The sequence below is a fragment of the Mercenaria mercenaria genome, chromosome 13 (assembly GCF_021730395.1).
Source record: "Mercenaria mercenaria strain notata chromosome 13, MADL_Memer_1, whole genome shotgun sequence".
NCBI lineage: Eukaryota > Metazoa > Mollusca > Bivalvia > Venerida > Veneridae > Mercenaria > Mercenaria mercenaria.
This window is the reverse complement of record NC_069373.1, coordinates 65,291,377-65,306,975: the sequence shown is the minus strand read 5'-3', so window position 1 is coordinate 65,306,975 and position 15,599 is coordinate 65,291,377. Positions and strand designations below refer to the sequence as shown.

General features: G+C 35.2%; 1 protein-coding gene across 2 annotated transcripts in view; it reads left to right on the top strand.

The window, feature by feature from the left end:
• Positions 1-15,599, top strand: part of LOC123529889 (peregrin-like) — a 91,506-nt gene that overhangs the window by 46,691 nt on the left and 29,216 nt on the right. For both annotated transcript variants that reach the window (XM_053522099.1, XM_053522098.1), the window contains 3 exons: positions 3,547-5,286; positions 12,605-12,705; positions 14,293-14,435. In XM_053522099.1, the coding sequence (XP_053378074.1) occupies positions 3,547-5,286; positions 12,605-12,705; positions 14,293-14,435 (1,984 nt within the window). The remainder of the gene's footprint in view (positions 1-3,546; positions 5,287-12,604; positions 12,706-14,292; positions 14,436-15,599) is intronic.

The following is a 15,599-nucleotide window of genomic DNA, read 5'->3' as shown; positions in this document are numbered from 1 at the left end:
CACTTATTCACTGTGATAAACTGACTTACATTGCACAGGTTCCATAACTCTGTTTTGCTTTTTTACAAAATTATGCCCCTTTTTTGACTTAGAATTTTTTGGTTAAGGTTTTGTATGTAAGCTGGTATCTCAGTACCCACTAATGGGAATGGATTGAAACTTCACACACTTGTTCACTGTCATGATCTGACATGCACAAAGCAGGTCCCATAACTTTATTTTGCTTTTTTACAAAATTATGCCCCTTTTTCAACATAGAAATTTTTGGTTAAGTTTTTGTATGTAAGCTGGTATCTCAGTATCCACTAATGGGAAAGGATTGAAACTTCACACACTTGTTCACTGTCATGATATGACATGCAGTGCAAAGGGTCAATAACTCAACTTTGCATTTTACAAAATTATGCCCCTTTTTCAACTTAGGAGTTTTTGGGTTAAATTCTTATATGTAAGCTGGTATCTCAGTACCCACTAATGGGAATGGATTGAAACTTCATACACTTGTCCACTGTCATGAGCTGATAAGCACTATGCAGGTTCCATAACCCTATTTTACTTTTTTACTAAATTATGCCCCTTTTTCGACTTTCTTATTCATTCAAGCGACAAGGCTGTTAAATAGTCGAGCGTTGCTGTCCTCCGACAGCTCTTGTTTCTTTTTCTAGGTCAATTACCAACCTCTCTGGGTCAAGTCCCATAACTCTGACATGTATTTTGAGCAAATGATGCCCCCTTTTGGACTTAGAAAATTTTGGTTAAAGTTTTACATGCAAGTTACTATCTCCAAAACTAATGCAGATATTGATTTGAAACTTCACATGTGTCTTTGGGGTTATAAAACTAGTTGATAGCAGCAAGTCCCATAACTCTGACCTTCATTTTGGCCAAATTATGCCCCCTTTTGGACTTAGAAAATTCTGGTTAAAGTTTTGCGTGCAAGTACATACAGCTATTTCTAAAAGGCATACAGATTTGAAACTTATTTTTTCTTTTTCTAGATCAATTACTAACCTCACTGGATCAAGTCCCATAACTCTTACATGTATTTTGAGCAAATTATTCCCCTTTTCGGACTTTGAAAATCCTGGTTAAAGTTTTGCGTGCAAGTACATACGGCAATTACTAAAAGGCATATAAATTTGAAACTTATTTTTTCTTTTTCTAGATCAATTACCAACCTCACTGGGTCAAGTCCCATAACTCTGGCATGTATTTTGGGCAAATTATGCCCCCTTTTGGACTTAGAAAATTATGGTTAAAGTTTTACATGCGAGTTTCTATCTCCAAAACTAATGCCGATATTGAATTGAAACTTCACATGTGCCTTCGGGGTTATAAAACTAGTTGATAGTAGTAAGTCCCATAACTGATATGCATTTTGGTCAAATTATGCCCCCTTTTGAACTTAAAACTCTTTTGATATTTAACCTTTTTGGGTAATATTTTCCTGCTTCTGGGCAGTGTCCGACAAATTTATAATTTTACTGGTAGCCCACCGGGCTACCAGATTTTTTTTCTGGTAGCCCAGCATTTTCTTATAGTTGCTCAGAAAATTAACCACGAAAGTACCAACTTGCTCTATCCATACCCGACTTATAAGATGTGAGAATAAGATGGGTCTTTAACAATATTTTGTTAATAACAGAAATCTAAAAACACAAAGATAAACATTTCATTCTCTTTAATCATAATATAGAAGTACAAGTTGAAGTTAATACAACATCTTATTAAAGAAACATTGTTACACAAGTATCTCTTAGTTTACAACTTAAAAGTCTTAAAATATTAAAATTGTAAATTTCTGTCAGTATTGAGATCAACTTGAGTACTCATACTTTCTATACCAGTAATCACAAATAAATTGTATTAGATGTTCATAAAATGTATTTAAATTGCAAGTCACTGTCAATCTTCACAGGTGGCAGTATCATTGATTGGTCACCCCTTCCCCACCCTAAGACCCCTGATACCATCCTGTAAAACATTCTCAGGTGTTACTTAATATTCCCACCCTACAAGACCCCTGATACAATCATGAAAAAAAATTCAACTATCAAAACAGTTGGATAGTTGAAAAAAAAATTTCAGGGTTTTATCAGGGGTCTTGTAGGGTGGGGATATTAAGGAACACCTGAGAATGTCAGAATTTTTTTCAGGGTGGTATCAGGGGTCTTAGGGTGGGGAAGGGGTGACCAATCTGATTGGTGATTGGCAATCAATGATACTGCCACCTGTGTCAATATTGAGATCAACTTGAGTACTTGTACATTCTATAAACATTCTATAATCTCTAGTTAAATGTTCTCATAATCATGAAATGGTATTAACCAAAGAAATCGGCATTATACAAAAGACTCGTGTAGTAAATTGACAGTTTTTATGTTTTACGTTTTTTTCGCACATGCTGACAGACATGTTACTAATGACTCATTTTGCGCTGGTTCCCAGCCTTTGAACTGTCGAAGCAGTGAAAGCGTGGTACCTATCATAATCAGTCTTCAGTAATGTGAGGATCCAGTTGAATAAAGAGATTTTGACTGGTGCATCGGTCATAATTAACTATCGTTAAATCGGTCTACTTTGATTAGTCGAGCGGAGACCAGTCCACGATAGTTTGCATATTTGATATTCGTAGGCGGAGACTGCTTCTGCGGCCACCGTTGAAATTATCGATAAATGGGCGGGGTTAAACTAATAGCACGGTTTACGACCCGTTAATCAGTACACATGGAAAGTTGTTTATTGCAAGTTACAATCGAGTAAACGACCGGATGTTGATGATTTTGTTGGGAAGTTTTGTAAAATATACAATAACCGGGCTACTGATGCTTCAAATTTATGGTTGCCCGGCGGGCTTCCGCCGGTATTTTTTTGGTAGCCCGACAAAAATTTCTGGTAGCCCGCGGGCTCCGGGCAATTGATTTGTCGGACACTGTTCTGGGACAATATTTCGAATAGTCGAGCTTGGCTGTCTTACGGACAGCTCTTGTTTGTTGTATCTGTAAAAGGAAAGACATTAGGTAAGAGTTATATTGGTTAATAGATAATTAGAAAAAAAATAACTTCTTCAGATTTTAATTATAATTGAATAATGGTTTTTTTTTGGCTTTTATATCTAGACTTTGATTTCTTTGCAGATGTGATTATAATTGATCAGATGTATAAAAATATATATTTGGTAATATTACTCAATTCTGTCCACTATTTCATAAGGATAGTGTGCTTAATTTCTTACTAGCATATTTAGAGGGAAGTTATATTAGGTGTTTGGAGAATAAATGACATTTTGAGAAGAAGGCTGTGGGAACCAGGGTCTTAGATAGAACTTTAACCTTGTAGTGGAGTAGCTTTAATTGTAATAGATTCTAACCTTCTTAGTTTGGTCTTATATAGATTTATACATTTCTCTGTGTGTGTATGTTAATACAGCAACCAGACACACCATCTGCTGGTCTAAATAGAACCAAAAATAGAAAATTAGTTGTCTTGATATATAAGGATGAATAATATCTTTATCAAGGGCACTGCCTGCTTATTTTTTCACAGGAATATCTGCAAAAGGAATTGTGAGGGGAGTATCCAAGTTAATGAAAATAATAAAGTTAGAGTCAGATAAACTGACAGATGATGAGTCTGGAACAAGAAAGGCACTCCGAAATGTTTTGAAAGGCATTCAGTTGCCTGAAAGAAATACATCTGATTTTCAAAGAGAATCTGCAGGTAATAAAGTCCAAGCAGATGGTTTTGATAGTGGGTTAACAGGTAAATTAGACAACATGGAAATAGAGCATTGTAATACTGAGAAGGAAAATAAAATTGATAATCAGATTGGTGAAAGAGATCAAGTTGGAGGAGACAAGCTTGGTGGAGGAGATCAGTTTGACGAAACTGCAGTGTATGTTAAGAAGACTGTTGATGGTGGTAAAGAGAAGGTGGTATTTGAAGATAAATGTATTGAAATGTATGACGGTGACCAGAGTCCAAGTCTCCTTGATGGGAAAAGTGTGAGTCCTCAGCAAGTTTGGATGGTACATGGTGATTTTCCAAACATGGATAGAAATTTATTCAATGACTTCTTCACAGTAAAGAGGAGGAAACAAGATATCACAGGAACAAGTGTTAGGAGGTCAACTTCTTTTGCTGGAATTGGTGAAGGTAATGCCAACCTCGGCAAGGACGTACTGGATGATAGATGTAAAAGATGTACAAGAAAGTCTCTTATGAATATGAAAGGAAGTAGCAGTGAACACTTGCTTATTATACCAACCAGAATTTGTAAGAAAAGGCAGAAAGAAGTCACAGGACTTTCAGACATTCTTGACACTACAAAATTGTATACAGTGGACAGTGGTATGACTAAAGTACCAACTGATAAACTGAAAGAAGTAAGATATGAAGAATGTACTTCAGTATCTATCATTGATGATTTAGATACAGATATTGAAAGAGGATCTCCCGTTGCAAGACAGTATAAAATACCAACATTTAGAAATAATCCTGCAGATGAGATCACAGTGGATGGAGAGGTAGAAAATCTCAAAAGAAAGGAAAAGGTTTTCATGAGAAGAGTAACAAGGGCAGGTGGCAGCCAGTGTAATGAACTAGATAGTTTCAAGAAGGGAATACAAGAAGTTGCTGGAAAGAGAACTAGTATTAGCTCTAAGGTTAATGCTGGACAGGAAGGCAAAGAGAGATTACATAAAGGAGATGACAAGAATAAAGCAATGAAAAATGACAAACAAACTAAAATGAATATGTATGGTTTGCAGTTTTTGCAAAATTGTTTGAGAAGTAGTCCTTTGTTAGTATCAGAAAGTCAGTCTTCCAGAAAAATGACAGAGTCCTCTAATGAAAACCAGTCAAAACTCTGTAGTACACAACCAGATAGTAAAGAAAAGGATGAAGATATAAAACTGCAAAGAAGAAGAAACCAACATGAAATGTTGAGACAGCATAGTAGAAACCAAATTTCTTTTGACACTGTCCAGGAGCCATTAAGACAAACACGTAGTAAAAGTAATATTGCAAAATCTGATGGTAAATCTTCTTTTGCAATAGTCAAAGATGCTAAATGCTCATATCCAGCCGATCAGTCTGACAATCACACAAACGATGCAAGTGGTTTGAAGAAGAAACTCAAGTTGGATAAGAAAAACCTTTTGACTTTGAGGAGATTGTATGATTCTTGGAACATAGATCCTTGGTTTAAGCCAAGAAAGAAGATGCAAGCCAAAGACAATAAAGTTGAAGCCAGTGTGATAGCAGATAAAAGCCATTTAGTGATAGGTAACTTCAGGTTTACAGAGTTCATTACAGTTCCTTGTTCTGTGTTTTCTTTCCTTGTTCTGTTTGCTGTTTGATAGTTTATAACAACACCACAGTCTAAGTCATTTAGCAAAGGATTTTTTTGAGATCAATATTTTCCAGAAGGACTGTTGGAAAATACTGATCTTGTTCTATAGCATCCATACATGAATATTATTATCTTCCCCCCCCCCCCCCACCCTCAAATTGACAAAGAGTTGGATGTACAAATGACTTTTGTTGTTTTCAACTTCATTAATTTAGTCAGATGTCACAGCTGTAATTTCTTTTGTTTTTTAGATATCTTGTTTATATTTAAAACAAAGCTTTAGCAAACTCAAAAAAAAAAAAAAAATATTAAAAAGAAATAGACCATTAACTTTGAAAGGTTTGAGCTGAGTCTTAATTTCATGCAGGTTTTAAGATCATGGAATTAATGAGAAATGTATCATGGTATGAACAAAATTAATACAGCAACTTTAATTCTATGGGATGAAATTAGGGGTAAGGGAAAGTGTTTAAAATGCAAATCCCAGAATACATTCAGATAGAAAAGTTTGTTTTTAGCGATTGAACTGTCCATCCATACGAACCAGATAGCCTACAGCCCACATTAACAACCCAATTTAGTTCATATTCGCACTCAACAAACCTTGTGGCAAGACCTACGAACTGACTTATAGATAAATGACTTTGGCCCTCATATAACATTCACCTTTAAAATTAGAATCTTAACATTTTTGGACCCACAGCTCACATTAATGACCCAAATTAGTTCATGCTCACACTCGACAAACCTTGTGGCAAGACCTACAAACTGACCTATATATAGATGACCTTGACCCTCATATAAAAGTCACCTTTAAACTTAAAACCTCAAAAAAAAAACGTCTTTGATCATACACCTGAGGGCATGAATTTTGTTTGAAAACGCAGCTCCTTGTTTAAGTTTGTTTATATTTTGAAGGGAAAAGGAGTTAATGTTTTTCAGGGGGTAATTTTGGCTCCTTCATTTCAGTATGTTTATGTTTTCTAAATAAGATCTTTATCTGGTTATATAAGATGTTTATGATAATGTGTGGGAATATAAAACAGTATTCCTTCATGCTGTAAGGGATTTTCTCTTAATGTGATACTGGCATAATATTTCATCATAAAATTAACAAAATAACACATCTGTATTTCTAGGAATGTGCGGTGTGTTTAAATATTTCCCAGGGCATACTTGAATAAATGTCCTGGATTTTTGAGATGCAATCTGTTGCATTACAGAAAGAAAATATCTTAAAATAGATGTGTCAGGACTTAAATCCTCTTGCTGAGAAACTTACATATGATAACATTTGCTGGTATATCATGATGACCAGTATATGTTTCCCAGTTTTATTTTTTTTTTTTTTGTAACTTTAACCCACCAAGTTGAACATTCCATTTTTTTGATATCAAAAATACTGTTCTGCTTGGGAACCAGATTCCAGACAATTAAAATAAACTTCTGATTTTGGCATTATTTATGAAATCTTGATGAAGAGCCAGATTCTGGACAGGACCTGTTTCTGGACAAGTAAAATAACCTATTTTTTTTGGCATTATTGATGAAACGGTTTTATCTCAGTCACTGCATGTTCGATTTTCATATCTTCAAGGAAACATTTTTTTCACAATTATGTGTTTGTATACAATTCTTTAATGATATACCTGTTTACAAAATAACTTTCCATATCTTTGGGCGTGTAGATAGCATTGTAAGTGCACAAACAACTTTCACTGGAATAGAAAGAATCAAACAGTTTTGATTAAGGCAGACATTTCTTTTTAATTTCACAATTTTAATTATTTTGATATGCAGGTCTAATGATTTTGTGCTGTTTCAATAAAATATCTTCTTGAATTACTAAGTATGTGTGTGAGACAAAATTTGAGTTATAGGGAGTTGGCTTCTTCAGGTTTCAATGGTGCTATTGACAGTCTGGTTACCATTTATGTATTGTTGGAAAGATTAAAGCTTAGAGATTCATAAAAAATGTATCTGTCACATTTTTATGCCCCGAAGGGAGGCATATAGTTTTTGAACCGTCTGTCGGTCTGTCAGTCTGTCTGTCCGCAATTTTTGTGTCCGGTCCATATCTTTGTCATCGATGGATGAATTTTCAAATAACTTGGCATGAATATGTACCACAGTAAGACGACGTGTCGCACGCAAGACCCAGGTCCGTAGCTCTAAGGTCAAGGTCACACATAGACATTAAAGGATAGTGCATTGATGGGCGTGTCCGGTCCATATCTTTGTCATCGATGGATGGATTTTCAAAAAACTTGGCATGAATGTGTACCACAGTAAGACGACATGTCGCGTGCAAGACCCAGGTCCGTAGCTCAAAGGTCAAGGTCACACTTAGACATTAAGGGATAGTGCATTGATGGGCATGTCCGGTCCATATCTTTGTCATCCATGGATGGATTTTCAAATAACTTGGCACGAATGTGTACCACAGTAAGACGACATGTCGCGCGCAAGACCCAGGTCCGTAGCTCAAAGGTCAAGGTCACACTTAGACGTTAAAGGATAGTGCATTGATGGGCATGTCCAGTCCATATCTTTGTCATCGATGGATGGATTTTCAAGTAACTTGGCATGAATGTGTACCACAGTAAGACGACGTGTCGCACGCAAGACCCAGGTCCGTAGCTCAAAGGTCAAGGTCACACTTAGACGTTAAAGGTCATTTTTCATGATAGTGCATTGATGGGTGTGTCCTGTCCATATCTTTGTCATTCATGCATGGATTTTAAAATAACTACGCATGAATGTGACACAGTAAGACGACGTGTCGCGTGCAAGACCCAGCTCCGTAGGTCAAAGGTCCTAAACTCTAACATCGGCCATAACTATTCATTCAAAGTGCCATCGGGGGCATGTGTCATCCTATGGAGACAGCTCTTGTTCTCTTCTTCAAAATAATGGTATTTCGTTCTCAAAATATTTGTCAAGATGCTGGTTTACCAATCAGAGAAATTTATCACTTGTAATGACCCGCTTGGATCCCCTTGGGAAAAATTTTTTATGTCACTAATTTGGAGTTGTGATAGTTTCAGTTGGAATAGGAGCTTAATTTTGTGTGGTGTAAGTTTCAGTTTTATCCGATGACATCCATGAAAATGATGAATGGAAAACGTATAATATTGTCAGGAAAATGGTTCCCAGTCAGTAGTTTAATCTCCATCATTCAGCTGTTTGATTCAGTTGGAATGTCTGTAGCTAATTTGTAAGATCTGTCCTAGTTTATACTAATTTATTTGAGATCATTTGTGAAGAAATCTATTCTCTAGTCTGAACCAGTCAAAACTCCAATTTGGCTTATACCCACAGCCTTCTGGTAGAGTGGCAGACACCATAACTACTACACTGCCGCTGTCCATTTAGTCTTTGATGTCTTCGACACATTGATATACTTGATATCTGCCTAAGCACCAAAATCCATTTTATCGTTTTACAACAGAATCGCTGAACAGACTTTTTTTTTACAGTAATATTAATCTGTTTACCATTACATAATTGATAATGTGCTAATGTTTACAGCTTTATATCGCATGCCATTGTTAATTAGGTGCATCCTTCAGTTAAGTTTTTAAAATGAAAATTCCTTGAGTTTGCGTAAATCATAAAATTGTCAGACAAAAATGCTGTTTGATGATGCTGTTTACGCGCTTAGTTGTTGTCAGATCAAGATGGATTCTTATTGATAGCTTTGTTCTTGAACTGAACTTTGTTGTGATTGGAAACAAAGTTGCATGAATTTTATGGATTTTACTTTTAACACTTCTTTACATATTTGCAGTGCTTCCCCTTTGCCAACATAATTATATTTTATAACAAAATTTTCATATTATGAAAAAATGACTGATAATTCCATTTAAAATGAAGTGGGTTGTTTTTGGTGTGTCCCCCTTCGAAGAAGTGGAGGTATGTTGTTCTGCTTAGTGTCTGTCTGTCTGTCAGTAGACCACTTGGTTTTTTTATGCCCCCAAAGGGAGGCATATGAGTTTTCAACTGTCCATCCGTTTGTTAGTTTGTTCGTTCGTCACAACGTTAACTTTTTCCATGAAGGCACTTTGCTCACAAACCACTGCACCCAGGACCTTCAAACTTCACATGCTGATAGTACTTATTGAGTACATGACCCCTACTGACTTTGAGGTCACCAGGTCAAAGGTCAAGGTCACCAGGTCAAAAGGTCAAGGCGCTGCGGGAGCATTTGTCACCATTAGTGACAGCTCTTGTTTCAAACAATAACTAGAAAGCACTTGGTTTTACAATGGTCAAACTTGATTGGGTGATTGCAAGTGGTCATTAGATGACCACTTTTGTTTTGGGGGTAGAAGGTCAAGGTCAGTGTCCTTGACAATGAAAATGGTTTCCACTCAATAACAAAACAGTGCTTTGGCTTAAAGTCACCAAACTTCATAGGATGAATGCCTGTGGTCAGTACATGACCCTTATTTATGAGGTGGAGTGCAGGGTAGTTCAGTCGGTAAAATTTCAAGTTCACAATGACTGACAAAGACTGAAAATGGTTTCCTCTAAAGAACTACTTGGCCTACATTCATGAAACTTCTGGAGGTGATTGCATGTGGTCATTAGATGATCCTAGTGTTTTGGGTCAGTAGGTCAGAGGTCAATGTCACAGTGACCTTGTGGTTGAAAGTGGTGTCCGTTTGATAATTAAAGAGCACCTTTACCAACTAAAGAGCACCTTTACCTACAATCATAAAACTTCATAGAATGGTATATGACGCCCCTACTGATTTGGAATTATTCTGGCAAAGGTCAATGTCACAACATACAAAATTATGTACACACTTACCTTTGATAGGCTATCCTGGGAGTTCTATACAGTATGTGTTCTATAAACAGCTCTTGTTCTGTTAATTGATCTGGTCATAACACATAACCCTGTCTTAAAATTGCAATTTTTGTATTTCATAAAGACAAATATTCTGACAAGATTTCATGCCCTTGCCATTGATAAAGAGTCGGAAGTGTTTTCTGTACAAATATTCAGGGGAAATGCAGTCTTTCTGCATGTTGTCTCTTAGATTTGCATGGAATTTTAGATTTGCATGGAATTTTAGATTCTTAGGTTTGCATGAAAATTTAAATTGAGTTTTACAGTTTTATTAACCAATTCTGTTGTTGGTCAGTTTGGAACAACTTTATTTTTGATTCACAAGAATGATTTATATAATGTATGGTACATGTTTCTGAATTGTTTGGCATTTGGTAAATCTGTATGTTTAAAGGATTCGTTGCAAGTATTGTATTCTTGAAAAAAAACGTTGTACCAGTATGTAATAGTAAAAGTGATCTAAGTGCTTGTGAATCAAGGAGCACTTGGAACACTTTTGATTTCACCCCATGATTCTTTATGCATGCAACAAGTGAAGATTTTTATATCGTTCATCAACCCCTGATTTTACAATGTTTTAATACTGTTGCAAGATTAGAAAGTAATATTTTGAAATAAAATTGTCTCTTAAACAGCTGCTTTTTATTTCAGATTTCTTCATGTATATTTTATGAAATATTTAGTACTTGAAAAACATTGTTTGAAAACCATCTACAAAAAGGTTAGCTACCTCAGCAGTATTGACATTATTTTCAAAATTTTTTGGAAACAGATTTTTGAGGTTGCAATAATATTTGTTATCGAAAAATCACAGTTATCTTGCTTCTATTTTAATGATACATGCGATATTACATTCTTAAATTCTTTTAAGAGTGTTATGTGTTTTCATCACTTTTTCATACCATTGGAGTCTTAGACTGATTTTAAAATATCAATGTTTCATTTTGCTCTATCATTGTTGAATAATGACATGAATTCACTCTACAGCAGCAGAACTTTAACATAATAGTAAAAATAAAAAAAAATAAAACAAGTTCAGGCAAATTCAATATTTTGGTGTCCAATACTTCCAAATAAACACAATTTTTTTTTTTATTTATTTATTGTTTTTTAAAAATATAGATACTGATATCAATATTAGATATTAGATATAGAAAATAATAAAGCCACTAATGTTTAGGTACAGTATAACATCAATCACTCAACAATGTAAATGGATGAGCAGAATCCTTAAGTGACCTGAGGTAATACATACAATGGCCATGGGAGCTTGAGCTATCAATGTTCATGTGAAGCAAGCATTGTTTCCATGTAGATACTCTAATATGTATGATTCCATTTAATATCAAATTTCAAAGGTGTGACTAACAAGCTTTTTTTAGTCTTCTTCACAATTTGTAGACTGAAATAGTGTTTTGATAGATAAAAACTTCCTAAATTATATGGAATCACTTCTTCCTTTTCTAATTACAAACTAATGACGGTAATATCTAAATTTAAAACAAAAATGACAGAAAGTCTAGAAATGCATCTTTAAAACTAATTCAGTCTTTGAAAATTGATGAACCTTGAGTGTGGTGAGGTAATGATTATAACTTTGCTATAAGTAAAGTCTTACCTGGTTATTAATGAATTAACAGTTGACTACTTAATCGAAGCAACTTCAAAGTTGGCCTTAATGATCTTTAAAAGTCTGTTCCACCTGTTGCTAGGATACATAAAAGTGAAGATTTTTTGCAATTCAATAACATTTTTATGCCGGATTGATTGAAATATGATGTATTGTGTTGAACCTGTGCCTAAGAAAGTGTTTACTATTATTTTTTAGGTTTAAAGAGAAAAGAAGAAAATTTTTCATTATTGCAGCAGACGGTACTGTTTATAAAACTGTTTTGAATTCTGGCAGGAACAGTTTTCTTGTGTATGTTTTAAGAGGAAGTGCTGGAATAACAGTCACATAAATAGAAATCAATTTAAATATTTCTGTTCTCACAAACTTTGTTGATTTTGATGCCTATTTTCAAATAAAACCTGATTTGACCTTGACATGTATTATTATATTATTATTTGACCTTGTATGAACTGTTTTGTTTAAAAGCCAGTTTCTCAGTTTACTTATTTGTATTCTCAAAAACTTTGTTGATATGGTAATTTTTATTTAAGAAAAAAAGTTGTGACCTTGACTTTAGTGTCATTTTACCTTGAAATTGATGTGTATCTTGTCGATGTTTTGAAATGTCAGTTTACTTTGAGTTGAAAACCCTGGAAGTCCTTTTAAGTTGAATACAGTCCTTCATTGAGGCTTACTGTCTCCTTTGACCTTGACCCTAAAACTGTTTTGACTCCTCAAAAAATTAAGTTTACTTTATTAATGCATTGTCTTTACTCTGCAGGTCGAGGACGACGGGGAAGTTTTGATAGTGATGAAATTCCACTGGAGCCTCTTGATTTGGTCTGGGCAAAATGTCGTGGTTATCCCTGGTACCCTGCACTGGTAAGTTCTAGTTCCTCTCTGAGTAGGGAACCATATGCTAGGCACAGTTATAAATGAAATCACTAAGGTCAGTTTAATTCATTATTGAAATGTTGTGCTGCTCCTTAAAGGCACTGACCTTCAGACTTTGGCTAGAAATGATCTTCCTGTAAAATTGAAGTTTAGTCGTATTATGAACATTAGAATATGAGTTTTTGTTTTTAAACTGTCTTTAAAATGCCAAATCAAGAAGAAAAGATGCCCGAGTTGAGGATCAAACCTGGGCTGTAGTGGCAATAAAATTTCTTAGTGGTCTTGTTCAATATACCATGGAGGAATACATAATTATGTAAAGTTTGTTAGATATAAATATTTATAATTGAGGCAGTTTTCCTAAAGTAAAGCGTTACCAATGCTTTTCAATTTTCGATGTGAAAATTAGTATTTCTCATGTGTTTCCAATACATGTAGTCTGTCAGTAATTAAGTTTCAAAGCTTTAAGAAATGTAGCATTAATTTCATGATGCCTTAAAAAAAATTCCTTTTTTTATTGTCATACAATCTTGAAGCCAGTGCCTTTAATAAACTCAGAAAGGCAGTTGATGAAGGTAATATTTATTAGAATGAAATTAGTTTCAGGTATAGCCAGCATCTTAATTGTAAATCCCTCTTCCCCCACTCACTGTTTAGGAAAATCCCTATAAATACAGACCCATAGAACAATACATAATGCATTGAAACCAGTACAAAATTCATACAAGACTTGTAGGTTTATATACAAGTGATAATTATAACTATCACAGACAAACCTATAAATAGTTCATTCAAGTCAGTTTATAATATTAAAATAGTTTGGAAGTACAAAGTACTATTTCAGATACCTGTAATCTTTATATAAATGTAGAGGGAATACATAAAACTGATGGGAGATGATAATGATTTATTGTTTATCTGTACAATTATTAAAACATTAAATCAATCCTAGTTCAATCAAGGTTCATTTCATAAATAATTCATCAAAGATGATTATTTTGAAATTAGATGTTATGTTTTTTTATGAAATTTTAAAGTCAGGCTTGTGGTGAAATAAGTTTATAGGGTTTAAGAGTTGGGTGCAGTTAGTAATACTGCATTATTCTTATTTGAAATTTATTTTCATTCTATTATCCAAGTGCTGAGAATTTAGGATGTAGGAATCGTCTTTAAACCAAAGTTACTGTGCAAATATGAATTTGCTAATTAAAAAACGTCCTTGTCGAAACATTTCATTTTAGGCATTTTGAAATTCTTGCATCTCACTGCAGTTTTTAACATGAAAATTCTGATTAATTTTGTGTTGTATAGTACTCTGTGAAATCAATAAATTCTGTTGGTATAAGATTGGTGTTTTCAAACTAAATGGCTATTTTAACAGGACATGAATTTATGGATTTCAAATTGAAAAGGTTAAATGAATTGTGATTTTAAATGTTTGTTGGGCATAAATTTCATGTATTGACCCCAACCATAAAATCTGCGGAATTTAGTCGGTAAAACATAACAGTTTCACAGTAATTTTGATGTAGATACATATATTGAATATTCATCAGAAACTGTACAATATTTCAGATAATCAACCCGAAGATGCCAAAGACTGGATATTTCCATAACGGTGTTCCAATACCTGTACCACCAGAGGAGGTACTAGCCATGCAGAAACGATTTGAGGAGCTTGTCTACCTTGTACTCTTCTTTGATACCAAGAGAACATGGTAAGTTATATATAAATGGTGCATTCCAATGTTCATTATACTCTCTAAGGTAAGTATAGGAGGGGGTATACTGGAGTCACATTTCAGTGTATCCATCCTTCTATCAGTTTGTGCAACTGTGATAACTTGTGAAAGGTTTGGTGAATTGAATTCATTATTTGTATACAGGTATATAAACGTAAGACACAACAGATTGATTTTTATGCCCCCGAAGGGAGGCATATTAGTTTTCAACTGTCCGTCCGTTAGTTAGTTCGTTAGTCACAACGTTAACTTTTTGCATGAAGGCACTTTACTCGCGAACTACTGCACCCAGGACCTTCAAACTTCACGTGCTGGTAGTACTTATTGAGTACACCACCCCAACTGACTTTGGGATCACCAGGTCAAAGGTCAAGGTCACAGGGGCCAACGTTAACTTTTTGCATGAAGGCACTTTACTCGCGAATCACTGCACCCAGGACCTTCAAACTTTACATGCTGATAGTACTTATTGAGTACACCACCCCTACTGACTTTGGTGTCACCAGGTTAAAGGTCAAGGTCACAGGGGCCAACGTTAACTTTTTGCATGAAGGCACTTTATTAGCGAACCACTTCACCCAGGACCTTCAAACTTCACATGCTGATAGTACTTATTGAGTACACCCCTACTGACTTTGGGGTTACCAGGTCAAAGGACAAGGTAACGGGACAACGTTAACTTTTTGCATGAAGGCTTTTTACTCGCAAACCACTGCACCCAGGACCTTCAAACTTCATATGCTGATAGTACTTATTGAGTACACCTACCCTACTGACTTTAGGGTCACCAGGTCAAAGGTCAAGGTCACAGGGGCCAATGTTAACTTTTGCATGAAGGCACTTTAGTCGCGAACCACTGCACCCAGGAACTTCACGTGCTGATAGTACTTATTGAGTACACCACCCCTACTGACTTTGGGGTCACCAGGTCAAAGGTCAAAGTCACAGGGGTCAATGTTAACTTTTTGCATGAAGGCACTTTACTCGCGAACCACTGCACCCAGGACCTTCAAACTTTACATGCTGATAGTACTTTATGAGTACACCAACCCTACTGACTTTGGGGTCACCAGGTCAAAGGTCAAGGTCACAGGGGCCAATGTTAACTTTTTGCATGAAGGCTTTTTACTCGCGAACCAC